The sequence below is a fragment of the Triticum aestivum genome, chromosome 5D (genome assembly GCF_018294505.1).
Source record: "Triticum aestivum cultivar Chinese Spring chromosome 5D, IWGSC CS RefSeq v2.1, whole genome shotgun sequence".
Classification (NCBI taxonomy): Eukaryota; Viridiplantae; Streptophyta; class Magnoliopsida; order Poales; family Poaceae; genus Triticum; species Triticum aestivum.
The window spans coordinates 337,252,596-337,276,555 of record NC_057808.1 but is presented as its reverse complement, the minus strand read 5'-3'; the positions used below and the strand labels follow the sequence as shown (position 1 = coordinate 337,276,555).

Genomic DNA, 23,960 nt, shown 5'->3' with positions numbered 1-23,960 from the left:
GAAACTTAGCATACAAAAGTAGCATACATCTATGTATATGTGTATTTTTCTAAAGAATTTTTTTAAACTTAAAATTTTGAATTTTGAATTTTTCAAATAAAGAGCTCCATTAGGCATTTCCCCAACGAATAAAATTAGACCAACGGGGGAGGAGCCCCGCGACATTGTTTTAAAGAGAGAATGTGAGACACTAAATTTGACCTAAGAGGGGGTCGAACTCAGGTCGGCTGGGCGAAACCACAACGCCACAACCACTGGGCTATGAGCCCATCCACTTTCCCCAACGATTAGACCTATGCTTCATGGACGCAAATGTTTCTCCATGCTAGTCCCTTTGTCTACTCTACGGATCATATCCCTTTTCGTCTAGTCTACTGATCTCAATCGAGTCTTGGTTCAGTCAAGGCCGGCCCTAGCATTTCGGAGGTTGTAGTGCGAATGAGCTCCAATGGACCTAACAACTATACAGAGTAATATAAATACTTTCATCAGTAGCATATCATGAAATTATTATTGACATAAATATTAAAATATAATTTTAATAAATAAATATATAAATAAAGTGTTAATAGACCATGTATATGTGAATACATGATGCAAATAATGATTATAAGATACATGTACTCAAACATAAATAAATATTGAATAAATACAACACAATGAAGTGTGTGTGTGGGGGGGGGGGGGGGGAGGGGGGGCAAATGCCTTCTGTCCACCCCATAATATAGTATTGACGTTATGTTCTGTAAATCATATTTTCTAAATTATTTTAGGTATATACTCCCTTCGATCTATTTACTCTGCGTATAAGGTTTGACTCATATACAAGGAAAGCATTGATCCCATTTGGGAACAAATTTTAGTTATAATTATATTAGTTGTGCTACGACACATCAAGTGCACCTGTTGCGACATATGTGCAGAGTTCACGGGAACAAACGTTGTGTCAATAGATTTGATAGAATTGTATGGAAATATTTTGTTAGGAAAGTTCAGGGACCACTTTTATGGGTTTTTTGGTTCTTGTATGATTTTGTTCCCACCATGACAAGTTTGTGTACTAATAGTGTATTAGCTCTTAATATCACCATAAGTACATGAAGTTGCACGCTGTTAACAAGTACATACATACATAAACTTTAAAAAAACAATAGAGGTGATCACTTAACTCCTGATGTGGTAACAGTTTGGTACATACCTGCCCTGCAGTTGCTACCAAATTGAATGCCATGTCATCGTGACACGTGACACGCGTCTGTGCTATTTTTTTCTTCTTCACAAAACCAACTCACCTTATTTTGTAAATGCATTATAAGGTCATGGGTTCCCCATTCCCCAAATCCACCCGAGTCAAAATCCGCATGATCTCAAGTACTTACCATAATCTTGTTTGTTCCCCTAAATCCTATCAGATCTGAACCACAAAACCAATTCCCCCTAAATATTTTCACTAATTTGGCATAAATCAGTTTTCTAAACTAATTCCCCTTAAAGCCAACCACCACATCCAATGGATCTAGCCAAAATCGATATGTTATGCGGGTACATACAGAAAGTTACCAATGAAAAATGACCTATCTTTGCATGAATCATTAAGAACATGAACTGATCATGTGTGGGTAAAAAAACTAACGAATTTGAGGCACCGGTCTCTCGATGGAAACCGCCAGAGAGAGAACATACCTTACTTCAAGGGGAAGGTGCCAGGATCCTGGGGGATCGGCTCCATGTCGCCAAGGTCGCTACCGGCGATCTCCAACACGTTGTCGCCCAACTATCGACTCGGAGGCGCCTGAGGTGGAAGGTGAACAAACTAAGGGGTTTGAGAAGGGTTGTCTAACAATCTAACCTAATATGTGATATTTCATGGCCACACGGGGGGTCAGTTTTACAATATATCAATCCGCCCACTCAGTCCTTGAGGACTCCTTGTAAATGTAGTTTGTTTCAATTAGGAGGGTTTCTATAAAAAAAATATGCACACGCCGGATGCTGCTTGATGAAGTGGCATGCCACGTAGACTGATGGGCTAGTTTTGTACCAAATTGATACCACATCGGGAATTATTTGACTGCTTTTCTAAAAAATCAAGTTTTTGTATGGATCTATTAACGCTACGCAAGTTCATGTACCGCGAGTGTAATTAACTCATTCCGTTTTCTCAAACTAGTTTGCCCCTGTTTTTACATGTATTAGGAAGTTGGTTATTATTAATTTGTTTGCGGTGATTGGCTTTCTATCACCGTATCTTCAATTCTCTCAACTGATTCTCTCACCTGCTCTGCATGACACGCAAAAAAGCGGCTAGTATTTATTTCATTGGTTGCATGCAAGCAGATTAGTATGGGCAGCAGAGGAAAGAATGGGTGCAAAAAGGCAACACACAGAGAAAATATAAAAGAAGGAAACAAATATACACAAAGAAAAAAGAAATGAAGAAAGTAGATGTATTTTGAGCCCTTATTCAAGATGTGCCATAGGCTGCTGGACCTTTCATGAAATCAGTAGTTAAAGGGTACTCTCTTTTTTGTGGGGAGTTAAAGGGTACTCTTTGCAGAGATCACTTCCACAATTTCACGCGTTGATAAGTGGTGCACTGCATGTGCGCCACTTGTCGCAACATAGGAATTTTCTCTTTTTCGTGGATTCGTTTATTCAAAACATTTTATCTCTTGAATTGTGTGCCCAAATTCTGAACCATTTTTACTATTGGATTTCTCGCATTGAGATTTTTGAAATTAGATCTCATGCTAATAGGTTTCAACGATCTTTTTATCACAAAAAACCGAAAGAAAAAACTAGAGTCGAAAGCATGTTTTTTTTTACTTTTTTCCTTTTCGAGAAGCAACTCGCGGAAGCAAATATGTGCCTTCACGAGACGCAAATATATGCCTCTTGTGAAAAAACACGTTTCAATTTCTTTTCCGAGAGACACAACCGTGCTTCCCATGAAAGCAAATCTATGCTTCTTATGGAAGAAAACAAAAATATTTTTTTTTTCTCTTTCCGAGAGGCATAGCTCTGCTTCTCCAGGAAGCAAATACATGCCTTCACGGGAAGCAACCCTATGCTTCTTGTGACTGCAAAATCTAGGAAAACCAGTTAGATTTTTTTAATAAGAAAAATCTTGAGAAAGCGCCCAGCATGCCCCACGTGACAATGGCTCGACATATCACTTGGCATGCTGTTAGGCCGCCAAAGTGACCCTTGCGGGGCTCTCGGAAAGGCTATACCTTACTAGTTGCTCTACATCTATTGCCACGGGGCCGTGGGTTCAATCCAGGTCCATCAACCTTCCATGCAAGAAAAAGAACAGAGAGCAACTCACTGTGGGGTACCCCTTGCGGGAGCCCCTCAAGGGCCACTTTCGGCAGGCTGAAAACATGCCATTTGGCACGCTCCCATCCGCCGTCACGTATCACGTGCTCGGCACTCTCTCGGGATTTCATTTTATTTTAATTTTTTGTACGCATTTTTTGATTTTTTTACTTTTCGGTTTTTCCCGGTTTTCCTCATGTTTTGGGCAAAAGAAAGATTTTTTTTTTCCAAAAAGTGTTTTTTTTTCTTTCGTGAGAGACACAAATTTATTTTTCTTGGAGGCACATATTTGCTTCCGAGAGAAGCACAACTGTTTCTCTCGGAAAAAAAGGAAAGAACATGTTTTTCTTTGCTTTCATGAGAGGCACACATTTGCTTCCATGAGAGACACAGTGTGCCTCTCTGAAAAGAAAAAATACGTTTTTTTATTTTGCGAGAGGCACATATTTGCTTTTGATGAAGGCATAAATTTGCTTCCGCAAGAGACACAACTGTGTCTCCGGGATAAAAAAAAGCATGTCTATTTATGTTTTGCTTTTGTGAGAGGCATATATTTACTTCTCATGACGGCATATATTTGCTTCCATGAATTGTGTCTCTCAGAAAAGGAAAAAATATATGTGATTTTTTTTGCTTCCGCGAGAGACATTACTTCTCGTGAACGCACATATTTGCTTTCACGAGTGTGCCTCTCGAAAACGAAAAATCGTCACATATTTGTTTCTTGTGGAGGCACATATTTGCAATCCCGAGAGGCACAATGCCTCTTTGAAATAGAAAAAAAACATGCTTCTGGCTTGATATTTTTGTGGAAAAGGAATTCGTCAAAACCTATCAGTATGGGATCTAATTTCAAAGATCTCGACACGAGAAATCCAACGGTAAAAATCGTTCAAGATTTGGATGCGATGTTTAAGAGATAAAATATTTTGAATAAATGAATTTATGAAAAGTGAAAAACTCGTAGGTTGCGATAAATGCAGTGCGCCACTTATGGCAACCTCGAAAGGTAAGAGTGACCTTTGCAAAAGGTACCCCTTAATTAAGATATCTCGAAAAGAAAACTTCTGACTGCCCTGGTGGTATGGGCTGGATATGGGCCAAATCTTCTGCGCGAGGCCATTCGAGATTTCCCCCAGAATCTGGCCCACAAAGCTATCCGAGCCTTCTCTCTAAAAAAAACTATCCGACCCGGCGACTGCAAGTCCGGCGGCGGCGCTCGCCTCGCCGTTGCATTTTTCTAGTATTCTCTTCCCACCCCGCCGGCGGTCCGAGCTCCGCTGCTGGTCTCGCCCTGGGCTCCTGCCTCCTTCTCGTCCTGACACCAACCCGCTGCGCACAGACAAGGTACTCTTTCTTCTCCTGACCTCCATCTCCAATCGATTTAGAAAGCGCTGTAGCCCTTGAATCCCAATTCGAAGACCTTCTTGATGTTCCAAATTGTACCCATGCGGTGGATGGAAGACATTGGAGTCGGAGCTCAAGTATGGCGAGTTCGGCGTTTCAACGCTTGGAAAACTAGAGCCGTTTATCAAAAAAGGCTTTCGCCCCGCTTTATAAATAAAGCAAAAACTAAAACCGTTTACCCAACCGAGCTCTCTCCACTTTTGATTATTAGTGGGCCGTTAGTGAGGGTAAATCCGACACTGCGTGTTTTATTTTCCACCGCGGATTTGCAAGCAATTTAGTCATGTATACTTATTATGAATGAGCGCCACTGCTGTGAATCTCTTTCTAAGAAATATCAGCATTGCAGGTGTTGATCTACTGAAAAATGTCGGCGTGCAAGCGATCGTTGGGCCGCAGACTTCAACTCAGGCTAAATTTCTTGCACGACTTGGGAACAAATCATCGGTTCCAATCATTTCCTTCTCCGCAGATTGCCCGTCGCGATCCGGACTAACTCCATACTTCATCCGGACCGCATGGAACGACTCCTCTCAAGCAGAAGCCATCGCCTCGCTTGTTCAGAAACACAATTGGAGGGAAGTTGTCCCTGTCTTTGAGGACGATGATACCAATACCAAGTTCATTCCCGACCTCGTTGATGCCCTCAAACAAGTTGACACGCGCGTCTCTTACAGGTGCAAGATCCATCCTTCAGCTACAGTGGATGCTATGAAGGCAGTTATCTCAAGCTTAAGACACAATTGGACAAGTGTATTTATTGTGCGAATGTCACATGCTTTGGCCCTTAAGTTTTTCCAGCTTGCTAAGGACGAAGGGATGATGGGCCAGGGATTTGTCTGGATCACCGCGTATGGCTTGACAGATATCTTTGATGTAGTTGGTTCTCCTGCTCTAGATGTGATGCAAGGAGTTCTTGGGGTGAAACCTCATGTTCAAGATACTGTGAAACTTCAAAACTTTGCACAGAAATGGCACAGCAAGTACCGATTAGAAAATCCAGGCACCTCGTTAAGTGAACCCACAGTGTCTGGTCTCTATGCTTATGATACCATATGGGCGTTAGCATCAGCAGCAGAGAATGCTACATATGTGAATTTAGACTTTGGGCCGTCTGTAACAAAGAATGGGTCCACTGACTTTGACAGAATAGATACTTCAAAGGCTGCTGAAAAACTGCGAGGTGCACTACTGAAGGTCAACTTTTCGGGCATGAGCGGGAAATTTCGTATTGAAAACACACAGTTAGCATCATCATATTATACGATAATCAACATTGTTGGTCAGGAGAGAAGAGAAGTCGGGTTTTGGACTCCAGAATTTGGCATCTCTGGTAGTCTAAATATGAAGTCTGATATTAAAACCATCATATGGCCAGGAGGAGATCATGAAACTGTGCCTAGAGGCTGGCTGTTGCCGAGGAATAAAAGACTCCAAATAGGTGTACCTGCAAATCCTGGGTTTGGCCAACTTGTAAGATATGAAAATGGCCCCGAAGGCAAAAAAGGGTTCTGCATCAAAGTTTTTGATGAAGTAGTTGATAATTTACCCTACCAAGTACTATATGACTACCATGGATTTGATGACGGGCAAGGAAATAGTAATGGAACATATGATGAACTTATCTACAAGCTTTATCTTAAGGTATGTACTCTTCTGTCTTCTCTTTTCTCTGTTTTGCGCTTTGACATGATCTCTCCTAGACAGAGCAGCTAAAGCTTGGAAATAATGAGTGAGAAGATCAGAAATAACTATTCACGTTGTGTTTTCTTATTGTTTTCTCAAGCATACAAAACTAATAGTTGTTAGAGAGAGCCTACCATACTATGTGTTTAGTCCATGTGCATCAAATATCAGTGTACCGTACCAATTTTACTGCTGTTATATCGCATTGGGTCAGATTCCTTCTTTTGTACACTTAAGTTACATGAGAAGGTCTTAAAAGCATTCGCTGGCATAAATGCGTACATTTGAAACAGATCTGCATCATTATGCGTGGTGGTTTTATTTGAATGCTCCAAGCAGAGGGCAGTTTCCTGGGTTTTTATTTGATCAACTACTCCCTCCGATCCATATTAATTGTCGATCGGAGGGAGTACTAATTTTTTAATTACAAGCTCCAATCATAAAAAGCATATAATTCCTCCTTGTACGGATTATTTTTCTCTCAGAGATGACACAAGTGCATGCAGTAAAGAAAACATAACCAATAGAATAATCAGCACCTCTCTTAATTTGTAAGACAAATGCTTTTGAATTATGATGATTAATAGTTTAGCCTAACTATATATTTCTATTGCATAAACTTGTAGAGCCATATACCCTGTGCTCGAAAGTTTCTCAACTCACATTATATCTGTTCCTGACAGGAATTCGATGCAGTGGTAGGTGACGTAACAATCTTGGCCAACCGCTCTTTATATGTGGACTTTACTCTTCCCTATACGGAGTCAGGGGTGCGCATGCTGGTTCCGGTCCTGGACCGGAGACAGAAGACTGCATGGACATTCCTAAAGCCTTTGACAGCTGACCTTTGGTTAGGAACTGGGGCCTTTGTTGTTTTCACTGGTTTTGTAGTCTGGTGTATTGAGAATCACGAAGATTTCAAAGGTACCCCAGCTAATCAAATTGGATCAGTCTTCTACTTTTCCTTTTCAACCCTTGTATTTGCACACAGGGAAAAGATTAAGAACAACTTATCAAGAATTGTAGTAGTTGTTTGGCTTTTTGTGGTGCTGATAGTGCAGCAGAGTTATACCGCAAGTTTAAGCTCAATTCTCACAGTGGAACAACTTCAGCCAACAGTCACCAATTTAGATGAAGTTATCAGGAAAGGGAGCCATGTCGGCTACCTCAATGATTCATTCTTGCCTGGGCTTTTGAAAAGTTTGAAAATTGATGAATCAAAGATGATTGCGCTTAACTCTGTTGAGGAATACAATGACGCCTTGTCAACTGGAAAAGTTGCCGTCATTGTTGATGAGATACCATACCTTAAGTTATTCCTTTCAAAATATTGCCACAACTACACTATGACTGGACCAATCTACAGGTTCGATGGATTTGGTTATGTGAGTACCGTCTTTCCAGCTGTTGTACAGTAGCACATTTCTGGCATTGTTGAATCCTATATGCTGATTCAATTTGTGCCGCTATTTTCTAGTAGGATCGTTCTAGTAGCTCAAATTTCTATATTTATAATTTCACATGCCATCAAAATATCGCTCAAACAAACATCAGAGCAACTTTTTTATTAAGAGTTTCAGCCAATCTATGAATTGTACTTTGAAATTTCTGAACTTGTGGGATGTGCACATGCTAAAGGACGAATGCAAGATTAAATTTGTTCGTCAGGAACCTAAAATGCATTATCATGTTTGAGCGGAAAGTGGTGGAAATATTATTGGTTTTCTTTTGGGAAATAGAATGCTTTCTTGCTCCTTGAAGTATTAAATAACATGATAAATCTGCTTGATCAGCTTTTCAACTGGTTTACTTGAATTTTATCTTTGTATTAGACTAAACTGTCTGAAGTTCATTAAGTATGATCCATATGATTGCCTCACTTTATCAAGCTGCTTGCATGAATGATTAATATAACTGCCTCACCGTTAGTTATCCTGGGCTGGTATAAATGTTTATATAACTGGATATCCGTGTTATGCCAGGCTTTTATTTCACCGCTGATGCCTTGTCCGATCCTCATTTGTGCAGGCGTTCCCTCTAGGCTCTCCACTCACAGCTGATATCACGAGGGGGATACTGAAGCTCGCATCGAGTGGCAAAATGGCTGAGCTTCAGAAAGACTTGTATGGTGATAAGTCATGCCCCGACAAAGATGACTCCCAAACTTCGAGCAGCCTTACGTTGCACAGCTTTCAGGGGTTGTTCAGCATCTCCGGAGCATGTTCAATCCTGGCATTAATCCTGCATGCTCTCATAACCAACAAAGGTGTATTCAGCAGATGGCTTGCCGCCATTTGCTCTAAGCTCTTCCACAAGAGTAATATACTCCAAATAATGATGAGACCAGTGGCAAATGCTGGTAATACAGGAAGCCCACCAGAAGGACAAGGATCGCGAGTGTGAAGAGCAAAACCACCTTTGTTTGTAGTTGTGCGCGTGCATCCCGACTCCTCCTAAGAGGGGGCATGATTGAGTGCCTTATTTGTCTCGCAGTGAGAGCTGAAAATGCCCGGGGCAGATAAGTGTGTAATGAACTACACGGTGAGCATATAACTACTGATGGCCGCGATTCTTTATTCGTTTGTCTGTTGATTTGTATTTGTGTTTAGGTCTTCTACCGCATAGATTGATGCAAACGTTTAATTTGGCATCCAAATCTGTATTATAAGGTGCCACCTGATGCTGTTCTCCAGATCTGTTACATAGTATCACATATGGAATGCAATGTGTACTTAGATATGTATGTATGCAAGCTATATATATGCAAGAATACTGCTGCTTAGTTGTTAGCTCTTGAACTTTTTGTCGATCTTTCTACCATTGTCACTGCATGCGTGCTTGGGTATGGTAAGTTGGTAACTGATGAGGTACTTAACTTTTGGATTAGTTTGAATTGCTACATATGTCCCTTTATCTGCTGTTCAATGGACAAGCAGCTTAGCCAAAGAAGCATCCCCTGGCTTTAAACTGGTGCAGTGAGCATGAGTTTCATTCATGGGGGGCAATCAACTGATATCCCATATATTGGTTCTGCATTTACGATACACTCATATCAAGCCAGATCTTCAAAAAAGAAGCTACTGAACTAGCATACATATTTACATACCTATAGACTATAGTATACCGGATACGGATCATGTTCAGGTCTGAAATGCACTACATATAGTTCTGCTGCCCGTGTCCTTGTACATAGTCCTGGAACACTGAGTCCACTCCTGGGGTAGAGCAGGAGCTCCAAGAACCAGCGCTGCCCGCCTCGCCGCCGATCAGCAGGCGGCTGTCTTCCTCCTCCAAGCACCCTATCTGCTGGAGCAGCATCTCGATCTCGTCCTCCATGTCGCCGTCGAAAGTCACGGAGCTCGCTGCCGGTGTCGAGCTGGAGCTCCCTACGCCCACCGCTGTCTCGCCGGCGGGGCTCGTGACCAGCGGCGTGGTGCCGCCGCCGCCGCTGCTGCCCCAGGCGCGCTGATGATCTTGCACGTTAACCCGGCCCGGGTTGGTACTGGTTTGGATATGAGACCAGAACCCGGAGTAACCAGCGGCAGGAGAGAGCACAGACTGCTGGGCTGGCCAGAGGTTGCCGTAGAAGGGGAGCCCCGGGGCGTCTTGGATGCCGACGTGGCGCCGCTGCACGCTTAGCTGCATCCGCTCCAGCGCCGTCGAGGCGGCGCCGCCACCCGTGGGGCTCATGAGGAGGAGGCGCGGCTGCTGCGGCAGCGGCAGCGCGTACCTGATCGAGCGGCGGCCGCCGCCGAGCAGGCGCCTCTTGAGCTTGGTGTTCCAGTAGTTCTTGACGTCGTTGTCCGTCCTCCCCGGCAGCTGCGCGGCGATGGTCGACCACCTGCTCCCGATGCTAGCGTAGAGGCTGCATATCAGCCGGTCCTCCTCGTCGGTGAAGCCGCCGTGCCGAATGTTGGGGCGGAGGTAGTTGAGCCACCGCAGCCGGCAGCTCTTGCCGCACCTGTTGAGCCCTGCACCCAGCATCAACGTGTTCATATGTAACCCTTGTTCACTCTGGTGGAGCGGCATAATCCGTGGGCCGTGGCCGGGCACGAAGTAGCGGCGCGGCAGCAAGGCAGTACGTACCGATCTTGCGGGGGAGCGCGATCCAGTTGCCGGCGGTGCCGTGCTCGGCGACGTAGGCCCTGAGCACGGCGTCCTCCTCCGCCGCCCACGGGCCCTTCTTCACGCTTGCCTTGTCGCAGCACGGCGCCCTGCCCATCTCCACGCCGAGCTCGAGCTCGAGCTCCCGATCGATCGATCTCCTCCGCTCTGGCCGCCGGCCGCCTCCAGTTCGGCTCACCTCCGGCTAGCTAGCTCGATCGCATCGCATGTGACATGCACCTCCAGCTAGCAGCGGAGTGACTGAGCCGACGGCGATGGATGGCTGGTGAGGTTGTACCGCGAGGACCGGGCATTTTATAGCGAGGGCATATAGGATCTAGCCCTCACGACGTGGGAGGAGAAAGTGCTACTGTAGTACTGTACTGTGCTCTTGACTTCTGCATCCTGGGCGCTCCCTCTCAGTCTTCAGCACGAACTTAGGAGTAACATCACACACTTCAATACAAGTTTGCTTATGTGACACATATTTAATGGGTGTGTCTAGGTCTCAGTCGACTGAGACTTAACTAAGTCTCACTCAAGTGATATAGTATATGAGAAGAAAAAGAAAAAATTAAAAAGAAATTTTTGTACGAATCTTAATTCAAGATCAATGGAATATAACATCGACTGAGACATAACGAAGTCTAAGTCGACTGAGACGTAGCAAAACTGATATTTAATGAAGAGAGAGGTGCTTGTGGTAACTAGCTAAGTTACCGGAACATCACACACTCCAAGAAACAATGAGTCTATATCCTAATAAATACATCGTTGCATGACACTACATACATGTTCCTACCCACTATGGAGGTAGTAACATAGTGTGTAGGTTACTAGCTTATGTTCTTGCCCATTGTGACTAGCCTCATTTTTTTCTCTGGCCAAATTAAGTACTCCCTCCTTCCATCTATACAGGGTCTAATGCGTTTTTCGAGGCTAACTTTGACAAAATGTTAGAGTAATAATATATGACATGTAACTTACACAAAGTATACGGTCAAATTCGTATGTGAAAGGAGCTTTCAATGATATAATTTTCACATTATACATCTCATGTACTATTAATCTTGTCAATAGTCAAAGACGGTTTTGAAAAACGCATTAGGCCCTATATAAATGGAAGGAGGGAATAGTACCGATAGAACAAAGTGGGTTTCTAGTCTTTTACAAGGGTCTTACCCTAACAAAACTGCAACATATAATTAGGAAAAAGCTAAAAGAACTATGTATGTTTTATATTAAAAAATCGGTTTTCATGCACATATTTTCTGAGGGAAAAAGTTTTTTTAACTATCAGCATAGATAGTCGGCAACCTCAGGCGCCGAGAAACCCACTCCGGCGCCGCGCATAGATGCACCCGGATGCCTGGCCTCACCGGAATCTGCTATTTAAATACGGCCACACCTGGCTTACTCCGTGCCGCAACATAAGCCGCTCCACATCCGCCATGACTGCAGGCGACAACGCTCTACGGGCGAGCCTATCGACGGATGAAGCACGAGCTGGCCGCCCTTGCAGCCGTGCCAGGCGGATCGAGGCTGGCATGGCGGCCAGCTCGCCTGAGGTCTACGAGGAGGAGGACGACCCCATGAAGGAGACGGGCTCCGACGACACTGCACCGGAGCCCGCGCCTATGCATTATGGCTTCAGCATGGAGCAGGAACACTACAGCACCGCCATGGCGGAGGAGCAGCCTGCGCCGGTTCCTACGTCAGCGTTCCAGCAGGCGCATGAGGAACATCAGTACAACATGTTCCTCCTAGAGCAGCACCAGCTGGCAAAGGGCCAAATCGATGGTGAGCACGCGAGCGAGGAGGTCGTGGCGGCCATGGCCGCGGCGAACCCCAACTTCGTCGCGGAGCAGCGCGCGATCTACGAGGCCGTCCGCGCTCAAAATGCCACTCGACAAGAAGCGGCTGCCACGGGGGCGTAGCTGCAGGCGAGAACAATGCCAGCTGCGCTGCCGACAAACTATCAGGCGGGCCGGTTCGACGACGACAGCGCCGACGCCACCATTTCCATCATGGACCTCACGTCCATCGGTGATGGACAGGTCGTGGACTCCTCCGAAGACGAGTATGGCACGGGAGGCGGCAAGGCCTTGTGTCCCATGTGGGCCGGTCCGTCTCCCGTGTTCTACTCTTCCTCGCTGGAGACCGCACCTTCACTTTACGGGTCTTACTGCAGTCGTTCATGGAGACGGCAGATGGAGGACATGGTCGCCGACGCGGTATAGAAAGGAAGTGGACGACGGCCAGCCGCGGCCGTAGAATAGGTTTAGGGTAGGGTTTCATTTTTTGTTCTAAATGTTTGAGATGTACTGAAAATCCAGCGTGTTTGCGAGATCTTGTCTGGGTTTCATATCTGCCGTGTTTGCATGAATTTCGTTACAAGTGGTTGAAGGAAATATGCCCTAGAGGCAATAATAAAGTTATTATTTATTTCCTTATATCATGATAGATGTTTATTATTCATGCTAGAATTGTATTAACCGGAAACAAAATACTTGTGTGAATACATAGACAAACAGAGTGTCACTAGTATGCCTCTACTTGACTAGCTTGTTGATCAAAGTGTTGGAAATATGCCCTAGAGGCAATAATAAATGGTTATTATTATATTTATTTGTTCATGGTAATTGTCTATTGTTCATGCTATAATTGTATTGTCCGGAAATCGTAATACATGTGTGAATACATAGACCACAAAGTGTCCCTAGTAAGCCTCTAGTTGACTAGCTCGTTGATCAACAGATAGTCATGGTTTCCTGACTATGGACATTGGATGTCATTGATAACGGGATCACATCATTAGGAGAATGATGTGATGGACAAGACCCAATCCTAAGCATAGCATAAAAGGTCGTGTAGTTTCGTTTGCTAGAGCTTTTCCAATGTCAAGTATCTTTTCCTTAGACCATGAGATCGTGCAACTCCCGGATACCGTAGGAGTGCTTTGGGTGTGCCAAACGTCACAACGTAACTGGGTGACTATAAAGGTGCACTACGGGTATCTCCGAAAGTGTCTGTTGGGTTGGCACGGATCGAGACTGGGATTTGTCACTCCGTGTGACGGAGAGGTATCTCTGGGCCCACTCGGTAATGCATCATCATAATGAGCTCAATGTGACTAAGGCGTTAGTCATGGGATCATGCATTGCGGTACGAGTAAAGAGACTTGCCGGTAACGAGATTGAACAAGGTATTGGGATACCGACGATCGAATCTCGGGCAAGTAACATACCGATTGACAAAGGGAATTGCATACGGATTGATTGAATCCTCGACACCGTGGTTCATCCGATGAGATCATCGTGGAACATGTGGGAGCCAACATGGGTATCCAGATCCCGCTGTTGGTTATTGACTGGAGAGGCGTCTCGGTCATGTCTGCATGTCTCCCGAACCCGTAGGGTCTACACACTTAAGGTCCGGTGACGCTAGGGTTGTAGAGATATATGTATGCGGAAACCCGAAAGTTGTTCGGAGTCCCGGATGAGATCCCGGACGTCACGAGAGGTTCCGGAATGGTCCGAAGGTGAAGAATTATATATAGGAAGTCAAGTTTCGGCCACCGGGAAAGTTTCGGGGGTTACCGGTATTGTACCGGGACCACCGGAAGGGTCCCGGGGGTCCACCGGGTGGGGCCACCTGTCCCGGAGGGCCCCGTGGGCTGAAAGTGGAAGGGAACCAGCCCTTAGTGGGTTGGGGCGCCCCCCTTGGGCCTCCCCCCATGCGCCTAGGGTTGGGAACCCTAGGGGGGAGCTTCCCCCTTGCCTTGGGGGCAAGGCACCCCTTTCCACCCCTTGGCCGCCGCCCCCCAACCCTAGATGGGTTTTGGCCGGCCCCCCCTCCCAAGGGGGCCTATATAAAGGGGGGAGGGAGGGCAGCAACCTACAGCCTTGGGCGCCTCCCTCCCCCCTGCAACACCTCTCTCTCTCTCGCAGAAGCTTGGCGAAGCCCTGCCGGAGACCCGCTACATCCACCACCACGCCGTCGTGCTGTTGGATCTCCATCAACCTCTCCTCCCCCCTTGCTGGATCAAGAAGGAGGAGACGTCGCTGCACCGTACGTGTGTTGAACGCGGAGGTGCCGTCCGTTCGGCACTCGGTCATCGGTGATTTGGATCACGGCGAGTACGACTCCGTCATCCACGTTCATTGGAACGCTTCCGCTCGTGATCTACAAGGGTATGTAGATGCACTCCTTTCCCTTCGTTGCTAGTAGACTCCATAGATGCATCTTGGTGAGCGTAGGAAAATTTTAAATTATGCTACGATTCCCAACACAAAGATGGTTATGTTTCCTAGCCATACACATGAGTTGTCATTTGATTAACGAGATCACATCATTAGGAGAATGATGTGATTGACTTGACCCATTCCGTTAGCTTAGCACTTGATCGTTTAGTATGTTGCTATTGCTTTCTTCATGACTTATACATGTTCCTATGACTATGAGATTATGCAACTCCCGTTTACCGGAGGAACACTTTGTGTGCTACCAAACGTCACAACATAACTGGGTGATTATAAAGGTGCTCTACGGGTGTCTCCGAAGGTACTTGTTGGGTTGGCGTATTTCGAGATTAGGATTTGTCACTCCGATTGTCGGAGAGGTATCTCTGGGCCCACTCGGTAATGCACATCACTATGAGCCTTGCAAGCATTGCAACTAATGAGTTAGTTGCGGGATGATGTATTACGGAACGAGTAAAGAGACTTGCCGGTAACGAGATTGAACTAGCTATTGAGATACCGACGATCGAATCTCGGGCAAGTAACATACCGATGACAAAGGGAACAACGTATGTCGTTATGCGGTTTGACCGATAAAGATCTTCGTAGAATATGTGGGAGCCAATATGAGCATCCAGGTTCCGCTATTGGTTATTGACCGGAGACGTGTCTCGGTCATGTCTACATAGTTCTCGAACCCGTAGGGTCCGCACGCTTAAAGTTCGATGACGGTTGTATTATGAGTTTTTGTGTTTTGATGTACCGAAGGTAGTTCGGAGTACTGGGTGTGATCACGGACATGACGAGGAGTCTCGAAATGGTCGAGACATAAATATCGATATATTGGACGACTATATTTGGACACCGGAATGGTTCCGGGTGAGATCGGGATAATACCGGAGCACCGGGAGGTTATCGGAACCCCCCGGGAGGTATATGGGCCTTAATGGGCATTAGTGGAAAGGAGGGGAAAAGAGCAAGGGAGGGGGCGCCCCCCCAGGCCCAATCCGAATTGGGAGGGGGGCCGGCCCCCCCTTTCCTTCCTCCCTCCTTCCTCTTCCTTCCCTCTCCCTAAGGAAAAGGAGGAGAGTAGGACTCCCCCCTTGGGCGCGCCTCCTCCCCTTGGCCGGCCCTCTCCTCCCCTCCTTTATATACGGAGGAGGGGGCACCCCATAGACACAACAATTGATCTCTCGATCTCTTAGCCGTGTGCGGTGCCCCCCTCCACCATAATCCACATCGATTATATCGTAGCGGTGCTTAGGCGAAGCCCTACGTCGGTAGCAACATCATCATCGTCACCACGCCGTCGTGCTGACGGAACTCTCCCTCAAAGCTCGACTGGATCGGAGTTCGAGGGACGTCATCGAGTTGAACGTGTGCTGAACTCGGAGGTGCCGTACGTTCGGTACTTGATCGGTCGGATCGTGAAGACGTACGACTACATCAACCGCGTTGTGCTAACGCTTCCGCTTTCGGTCTACGAGGGTACGTGGACACACTCTCCCCTCTCGTTGCTATGCATCACCATGATCTTGCGTGTGCGTAGGATTTTTTTTGAAATTACTACGTTCCCCAACAGTGGTATCAGAGCCTGGTTTTATGTGTTGATGTTATTTGCACGAGTAGAACACAAGTGAGTTGTGGGCGATACAAGTCATACTGCTTACCAGCATGTCATACTTTGGTTCGGCGGTATTGTTGGATGAAGCGGCCCGGACCGACATTACGCGTACGCTTATGCGAGACTTGTTCTACCGACGTGCTTCGCACACAGGTGGCTGGCGGGTGTCAGTTTCTCCAACTTTAGTTGAACCGAGTGTGGCTACGTCCGGTCCTTGAGAAGGTTAAAACAACACTAACTTGACGAACTATCGTTGTGGTTTTGATGCGTAGGTAAGAACGATTCTTGCTCAGCCCGTAGCAGCCACGTAAAAGTTGCAACAACAAAGTAGAGGACGTCTAACTTGTTTTTGCAGGGCATATTGTGATGTGATATGGTCAAGGCATGATGCTCTATTTTATTGTATGAGATGATCATGTTTTGTAACCGAGTTATCGGCAACTGTCAGGAGCCATATGGTTGTCGCTTTATTGTATGCAATGCAATCGCCCTGTAATTGCTTTACTTTATCACTAAGCGGTAGCGATAGTCGTAGAAGCAATAGTTGGCGAGACGACAACGATGCTATGATGGAGATCAAGGTGTCGCGCCGGTGACGATGGTGATCATGACGGTGCTTCGGAGATGGAGATCACAAGCACAAGATGATGATGGCCATATCATATCACTTATATTGATTGCATGTGATGTTTATCTTTTATGCATCTTATTTTGCTTTGATTGACGGTAGCATTATAAGATGATCTCTCACTAAATTTCAAGATAAAAGTGTTCTGCCTGAGTATGCACCGTTGCCAAAGTTCGTCATGCCGAGACACCACGTGATGATCGGGTGTGACAAGCTCTACGTTCATCTACAATGGGTGCAAGCCAGTTTTGCACACGCAGAATACTCGGGTTAAACTTGACGAGCCTAGCATATGCAGATATGGCCTCGGAACACTGAGACCGAAAGGTCGAGCGTGAATCATATAGTAGATATGATCAACATAGTGATGTTCACCATTGAAAACTACTCCATCTCACGTGATGATCGGACATGGTTTAGTTGATTTGGATCACGTGATCACTTAGATGATTAGAGGGATGTCTATCTAAGTGGGAGTTCTTAAGTAATATGATTAATTGAACTTAAATTTATCATGAACTTAGTACCTGATAGTATTTTGCTTGTCTATGTTGATTGTAGATAGATGGCCCGTGCTGTTGTTCCGTTGAATTTTAATGTGTTCCTTGAGAAAGCAAAGTTGAAAGATGATGGCAGCAATTACACGGACTGGGTCCGTAACTTGAGGATTATCCTCATTGCTGCACAGAAGAATTACGTCCTGAAAGCACCGTTGGGTACCAGACCTGCTGCAGGAGCAACACCAGATGTTATGAACGTCTGGCAGAGCAAAGCTGATGACTACTCGATAGTTCAGTGTGCCATGCTTTACGACTTAGAACCGGGACTTCAACGGCGTTTTGAACGTCATGGAGCATATGAGATGTTCCAGGAGTTGAAGTTAATATTTCAAGCAAATGCCCGGATTGAGAGATATGAAGTCTCCAATAAGTTCTACAGCTGCAAGATGGAGGAGAATAGTTCTGTGAGTGAGCATATACTCAGAATGTCTGGGTATAACAAGCACTTGATTCAACTGGGAGTTAATCTTCCGGATGATAGTGTTATTGACAGAATTCTTCAGTCACTGCCACCAAGCTACAAAAGCTTCGTGATGAACTATAACATGCAAGGGATGAATAAGACAATTTCCGAGCTCTTCGCAATGCTAAAGGCTGTGGAGGTAGAAATCAAGAAGGAGCATCAAGTGTTGATGGTCAACAAGACCACCAGTTTCAAGAAAAAGGGCAAAGGGAAGAAGAAGGGGATCTTAAAGAAGAACAACAAACAAGTTGCTGCTCAAGAGAAGAAACCCAAGTCTGGACCTAAGCCTGAGACTGAGTGCTTCTACTGCAAGCAGACTGGTCACTGGAAGCGGAACTGCCCCAAGTATTTGGCGGATAAGAAGAATGGCAAGGTGAACAAAGGTATATGTGATATACATGTTATTGATGTGTACCTTACCAGAGCTCGCAGTAGCACCTGGGTATTTGATACTGATTCTGTTGCTAATATTTGCAACTCGAAACAGAGACTACGGATTAAGCGAAGACTGGCTAAGGACGAGGTGACGATGCGCGTGGGAAATGGTTCCAAAGGCGATGTGATCGTCGTCGGCACGCTACCTCTACATCTACCTTCGGGATTAGTTTTAGACCTAAATAATTGTTATTTGATGCCAGCGTTAAGCATGAACATTATATCTGGATCTTGTTTGATGCGAGACGGTTATTCATTTAAATCTGAGAATAATGGTTGTTCGATTTATATGAGTAATATCTTTTATGGTCATGCACCCTTGAAGAGTGGTCTATTTTTGTTGAATCTCGGTAGTAGTGATACACATATTCATAATGTTGAAGCCAAAAGATGCAGAGTTGATAATGATAGTGCAACTTATTTGTGGCACTGCCGTTTAGGTCATATTGGTATAAAGCGCATGAAGAAACTCCATACTGATGGACTTTTGGAATCACTTGATTATGAATCACTTGGTACTTGCGAACCGTGCCTCATGGGCAAGATGACTAAAACGCCGTTCTCCGGAACTATGGAGCCAGCAACTGATTTGTTGGAGATCATACATACTGATGTATGTGGTCCAATGAATGTTGAGGCTCGCGGCGGGTATCGTTATTTTCTCACCTTCACAGATGATTTAAGCAGATATGGGTATATCTACTTAATGCAACATAAGTCTGAAACATTTAAAAAGTTCAAAGAATTTCAGAGTGAAGTTGAAAATCATCATAACAAGAAAAGAAAGTTTCTACGATCTGATCGTGGAGGAGAATATTTGAGTTATGAGTTTGGTCTACATTTGAAGCAATGCGGAATAGTTTCGCAAATCACGCCACCTGGAACACCACAGCGTAATGGTGTGTCCGAACGTCGTAATCGTACTTTACTAGATATGGTGCGATCTATGATGTCTCTTACTGATTTACCGCTATCGTTTTGGGGTTATGCTGTAGAGACAGCTGCATTCACGTTAAATAGGGCACCATCGAAATCCGTTGATACGACATTCACCTTAAGTGGGAGACTGAAGGAATTATGCCCTAGAGGCAATAATAAAGTTATTATTTATTTCCTTATATCATGATAAATGTTTATTATTCATGCTAGAATTGTATTAACCGGAAACAAAATACTTGTGTGAATACATAGACAAACAGAGTGTCACTAGTATGCCTCTACTTGACTAGCTTGTTGATCAAAGATGGTTATGTTTCCTAGCCATAGACATGAGTTGTCATTTGATTAACGAGATCACATCATTAGGAGAATGATGTGATTGACTTGACCCATTCCGTTAGCTTAGCACTTGATCGTTTAGTATGTTGCTATTGCTTTCTTCATGACTTATACATGTTCCTATGACTATGAGATTATGCAACTCCCGTTTACCGGAGGAACACTTTGTGTGCTACCAAACGTCACAACATAACTGGGTGATTATAAAGGTGCTCTACGGGTGTCTCCGAAGGTACTTGTTGGGTTGGCGTATTTCGAGATTAGGATTTGTCACTCCGATTGTCGGAGAGGTATCTCTGGGCCCACTCGGTAATGCACATCACTATGAGCCTTGCAAGCATTGCAACTAATGAGTTAGTTGCGGGATGATGTATTACGGAACGAGTAAAGAGACTTGCCGGTAACGAGATTGAACTAGCTATTGAGATACCGACGATCGAATCTCGGGCAAGTAACATACCGATGACAAAGGGAACAACGTATGTCGTTATGCGGTTTGACCGATAAAGATCTTCGTAGAATATGTGGGAGCCAATATGAGCATCCAGGTTCCGCTATTGGTTATTGACCGGAGACGTGTCTCGGTCATGTCTACATAGTTCTCGAACCCGTAGGGTCCGCACGCTTAAAGTTCGATGACGGTTGTATTATGAGTTTTTGTGTTTTGATGTACCGAAGGTAGTTCAGAGTCCCGGATGTGATCACGGACATGACGAGGAGTCTCGAAATGGTCGAGACATAAATATCGATATATTGGACGACTATATTTGGACACCGGAATGGTTCCGGGTGAGATCGGCATAATACCGGAGCACCGGGAGGTTATCGGAACCCCCCGGGAGGTATATGGGCCTTAATGGGCATTAGTGGAAAGGAGGGGAAAAGAGCAAGGGAGGGGGCGCCCCCCCAGGCCCAATCCGAATTGGGAGGGGGGCCGGCCCCCCCTTTCCTTCCTCCCTCCTTCCTCTTCCTTCCCTCTCCCTCTCCAAATAGGAAAAGGAGGAGTCCTACTCCCGGTGGGAGTAGGACTCCCCCCTTGGGCGCGCCTCCTCCCCTTGGCCGGCCCTCTCCTCCCCTCCTTTATATACGAAGGAGGGGGGCACCCCATAGACACAACAATTGATCTCTTGATCTCTTAGCCGTGTGCGGTGCCCCCCTCCACCATAATCCACCTCGATTATATCGTAGCGGTGCTTAGGCGAAGCCCTGCGTCGGTAGCAACATCATCATCGTCACCACGCCGTCGTGCTAACGGAACTCTCCCTCAAAGCTCGACTGGATCGGAGTTCGAGGGACGTCATCGAGTTGAATGTGTGCTGAACTCGGAGGTGCCGTACGTTCGGTACTTGATCGGTCGGATCGTGAAGACGTACGACTACATCAACCGCGTTGTGCTAACGCTTCCGCTTTCGGTCTACGAGGGTACGTGGACACACTCTCCCCTCTCGTTGCTATGCATCACCATGATCTTGCGTGTGCGTAGGAATTTTTTTGAAATTACTACGTTCCCCAACAGTGGTTCACTCATTGGTTTGGGGGGGGGGGGGGTAATCGCTTGGTTGTTGCACGACACTCTCCACCCATGTAACACTTGTATGATAACACTTCTATGGTATGATATAATCTATCACTTTAGTACTCACTCTCTGGACTTGCATAACAATGAAATGCCTAACCATATATATTGTTTTAACTAGTGGACATCATACTGCTAGCGTGGTAACTGTTTATATTAATAAACCACATAGGACATGTGGTTAGCAAACTCAAAATTCACATATTACTAAACATATGGTGGACGGCATATTATAAGATGGCAGTTGGCAGTGACATAACAAATTTCATGAAAACATAATATGATGTGATCTTGTTTTAAAGCAGACGTTGGGGCAAACTAAACAATGAAGAAAAATAGTGAATTAGATTAAAGGTTTGGGAGATAAATCATATCAAAGACTTTCTACATGCATGCACACCTCTAATCCCATTAGGATGTGGCCCTTTTAGCGGAGCCAGACAAAAATTCTGATCTTGGCATGCGGCCAGATTACTTATTTGAATCTTGTTCTCAGACACTGGTTTGTGTAACAACTGTATTTGCATGTCTGCAAGTGCTCTCTTTTTCTTTAAAAGGTTGATTCATTCAGATAAGAATTGTGGTTTTACGTAAAGGGCTCTGCAAGACAGTAAAACCATAACCCTAAACTTTGGTGAGTTATCGTTGATGAGAACCACCCACACCAGAAGAAGTTCACAACGACACGGAATCATCAGTGACGCCACTATGGCTCCACCGAGGGAATTATTCTTGGATTTTTTTGAAGCTGCTTGAGCCACCTGAGTTGTCCCGGATCTTAGAACGATGAACGCACCTTGGTCGCGGCGACAAGACCCTTTGACTAGCGAGAGATCTGCCGACAAAGAAGGAAATCACCGCCCACTACCATTGGTAAGTAAGAAGGTTGGTCTCTACCTTGCAGAGGGACGAATGCATCACACACTCAAAATGAGTTCCACCAGGGAACACCCTTCTCCACTCACTCCCTGGCAGCGGCAAATAACACACAGTCCGAACAATGATAGAGTTAGGAGGACCTGTTCAACAAAGAGGTCATCGCCGCCGCCTTAACTCCTCCCTAGACACCAAAACCTACCGACCTACACTACCCAAGCCCACATCGAAATCCACGTGACACCTCAAAGGTATCAAAACTGAGGGGGGGGGGGGCAACAAGAGCGGAGAAACCGAAAGCCTAATCTTCGCCTCTCAACCACCTCTCTCATCATGAAAGCCTTGCCCACCCAGCAACTTACTGGCATGTGCTTTTGGTTCTCGCGACCCAAGAAGCCATTCCTCATGTGGTCAGTAGTTTTGAGTAAAACAAATACCGCACCCTTACCAAGTGGTACGAACGACCACGTCTAGAAACAATTTGGATTACTACATTACATAGTCTACCATCATTTTTCTAAACAAAAAAACATAGGGCCGGTGTTGGGATCGGCTATTAACTGTACTAAGAAGACTAATGGAGTAGCATTTCTCATGCCAAACAGCGTACGTACAGGTACCGAGCAAAAGTCAGCCGCGTCCGTACGCCAATAACGCATCGACAACAGTATAAAATTATATTATCGACGACGCATCTAATAACTAAAACCAAATTAATCCCTATGATTGGGAAACATCATGATACACGCACCGATTGGCGATTGTGATGGCCGCGGCGGTTTCAGCTAACCATTTTCTATAATTGAGAGAGCATCCATCACAGTGGTACTGTAGAGCACTGGCACGTACGTAGAGACAATATTTTCTTCTTATCATTTGTAGTGGCGAACTCAACAGAGAGAATAGTACATTTTATGACTTATCAACTTATCAAGTGTATGTGTATACGCAAGAAAATTTTGCCATGCACGCCAAGTTTCAACAAGCCCCGGAATCGCTTTCTTCTTTCTCCCTTGTGCTAAACGAAAGTCCGGCGAAAGCCTTTCCCTGATCGGCCAGGGCATCAGGGAGGATACTCGCCGCGGAAGATGCGGTGAGAAAACGTCGCCCGGCGCACAAAGTTGCTGCGGCGTCGACGACCTCTTTTTCCCTGTTGATTTTGACCATTTCGCCGACGACGAAGGCGACGACGAGGGGACGTCCGGGAGGTATATAGTCGCAAAGTACGTGCTTAGTGGAGCCGGCGGCCATTACCGGCCAGGCTATGGATAGAGCTCGATCGATCTGCGTTGTTAATCTGGTGGCTCATCATGGCGTAACGATTTATATTCCGTTGAGCTCGGAGGTTTCACACCCCGTTGTTCTTCGCCGGTACGGTTGGGTACGGTTGATGCAGTTAACGAGCACTTCTTGTCCATTATCAAAAGTATGTACTCTCTCCAATCTATATTAACTGACACTAGTTTAGTATACAGTTGATATTAACTGACATTGGTTTAGTACAAAGTTACAATTTTATACTAAACCAGTGTCAACTTTATACTGACATTGAAAATATGCCAGACATGATGTTGTAGCACAGATAGATGTTTGCACGTATATCAGCTATATTATTTTATTTTATTTTATTGCGGAAAAAACTTTCAATGTATTCATCAAACATTATGGCACTACAAAGAACATGAGATGTAAGAAAATTTTCATCCAAATATGTAGACCACCTAGCGACAGCTACAATCACTGGAACCAGCCGAATGCGCGCCG

The 23,960-nt window shown here is 45.3% G+C and overlaps 2 protein-coding genes across 2 annotated transcripts; one reads left to right on the top strand and one right to left on the bottom strand.

Annotated features, from left to right (window-relative positions):
• Positions 1 to 5,025: 5,025 nt before the first annotated feature.
• On the top strand, positions 5,026 to 9,132 carry LOC123120579 (glutamate receptor 2.7). Its single transcript, XM_044540584.1, has 3 exons — positions 5,026 to 6,369; positions 7,095 to 7,796; positions 8,440 to 9,132. Exons 1-3 carry the CDS (start codon positions 5,026 to 5,028, stop codon positions 8,812 to 8,814), a joined length of 2,421 nt encoding a protein of 806 aa, XP_044396519.1. The 3' UTR covers positions 8,815 to 9,132.
• Positions 9,133 to 9,567: 435 nt separating this feature from the next.
• On the bottom strand, positions 9,568 to 10,783 carry LOC123124830 (transcription factor MYB36). The gene is made up of 2 exons (XM_044545383.1): positions 10,498 to 10,783; positions 9,568 to 10,382 (listed from the first exon to the last, which is right to left on the bottom strand). Exons 1-2 carry the CDS (start codon positions 10,631 to 10,633, stop codon positions 9,568 to 9,570), a joined length of 951 nt encoding a protein of 316 aa, XP_044401318.1. The 5' UTR covers positions 10,634 to 10,783.
• Positions 10,784 to 23,960: the final 13,177 nt, after the last annotated feature.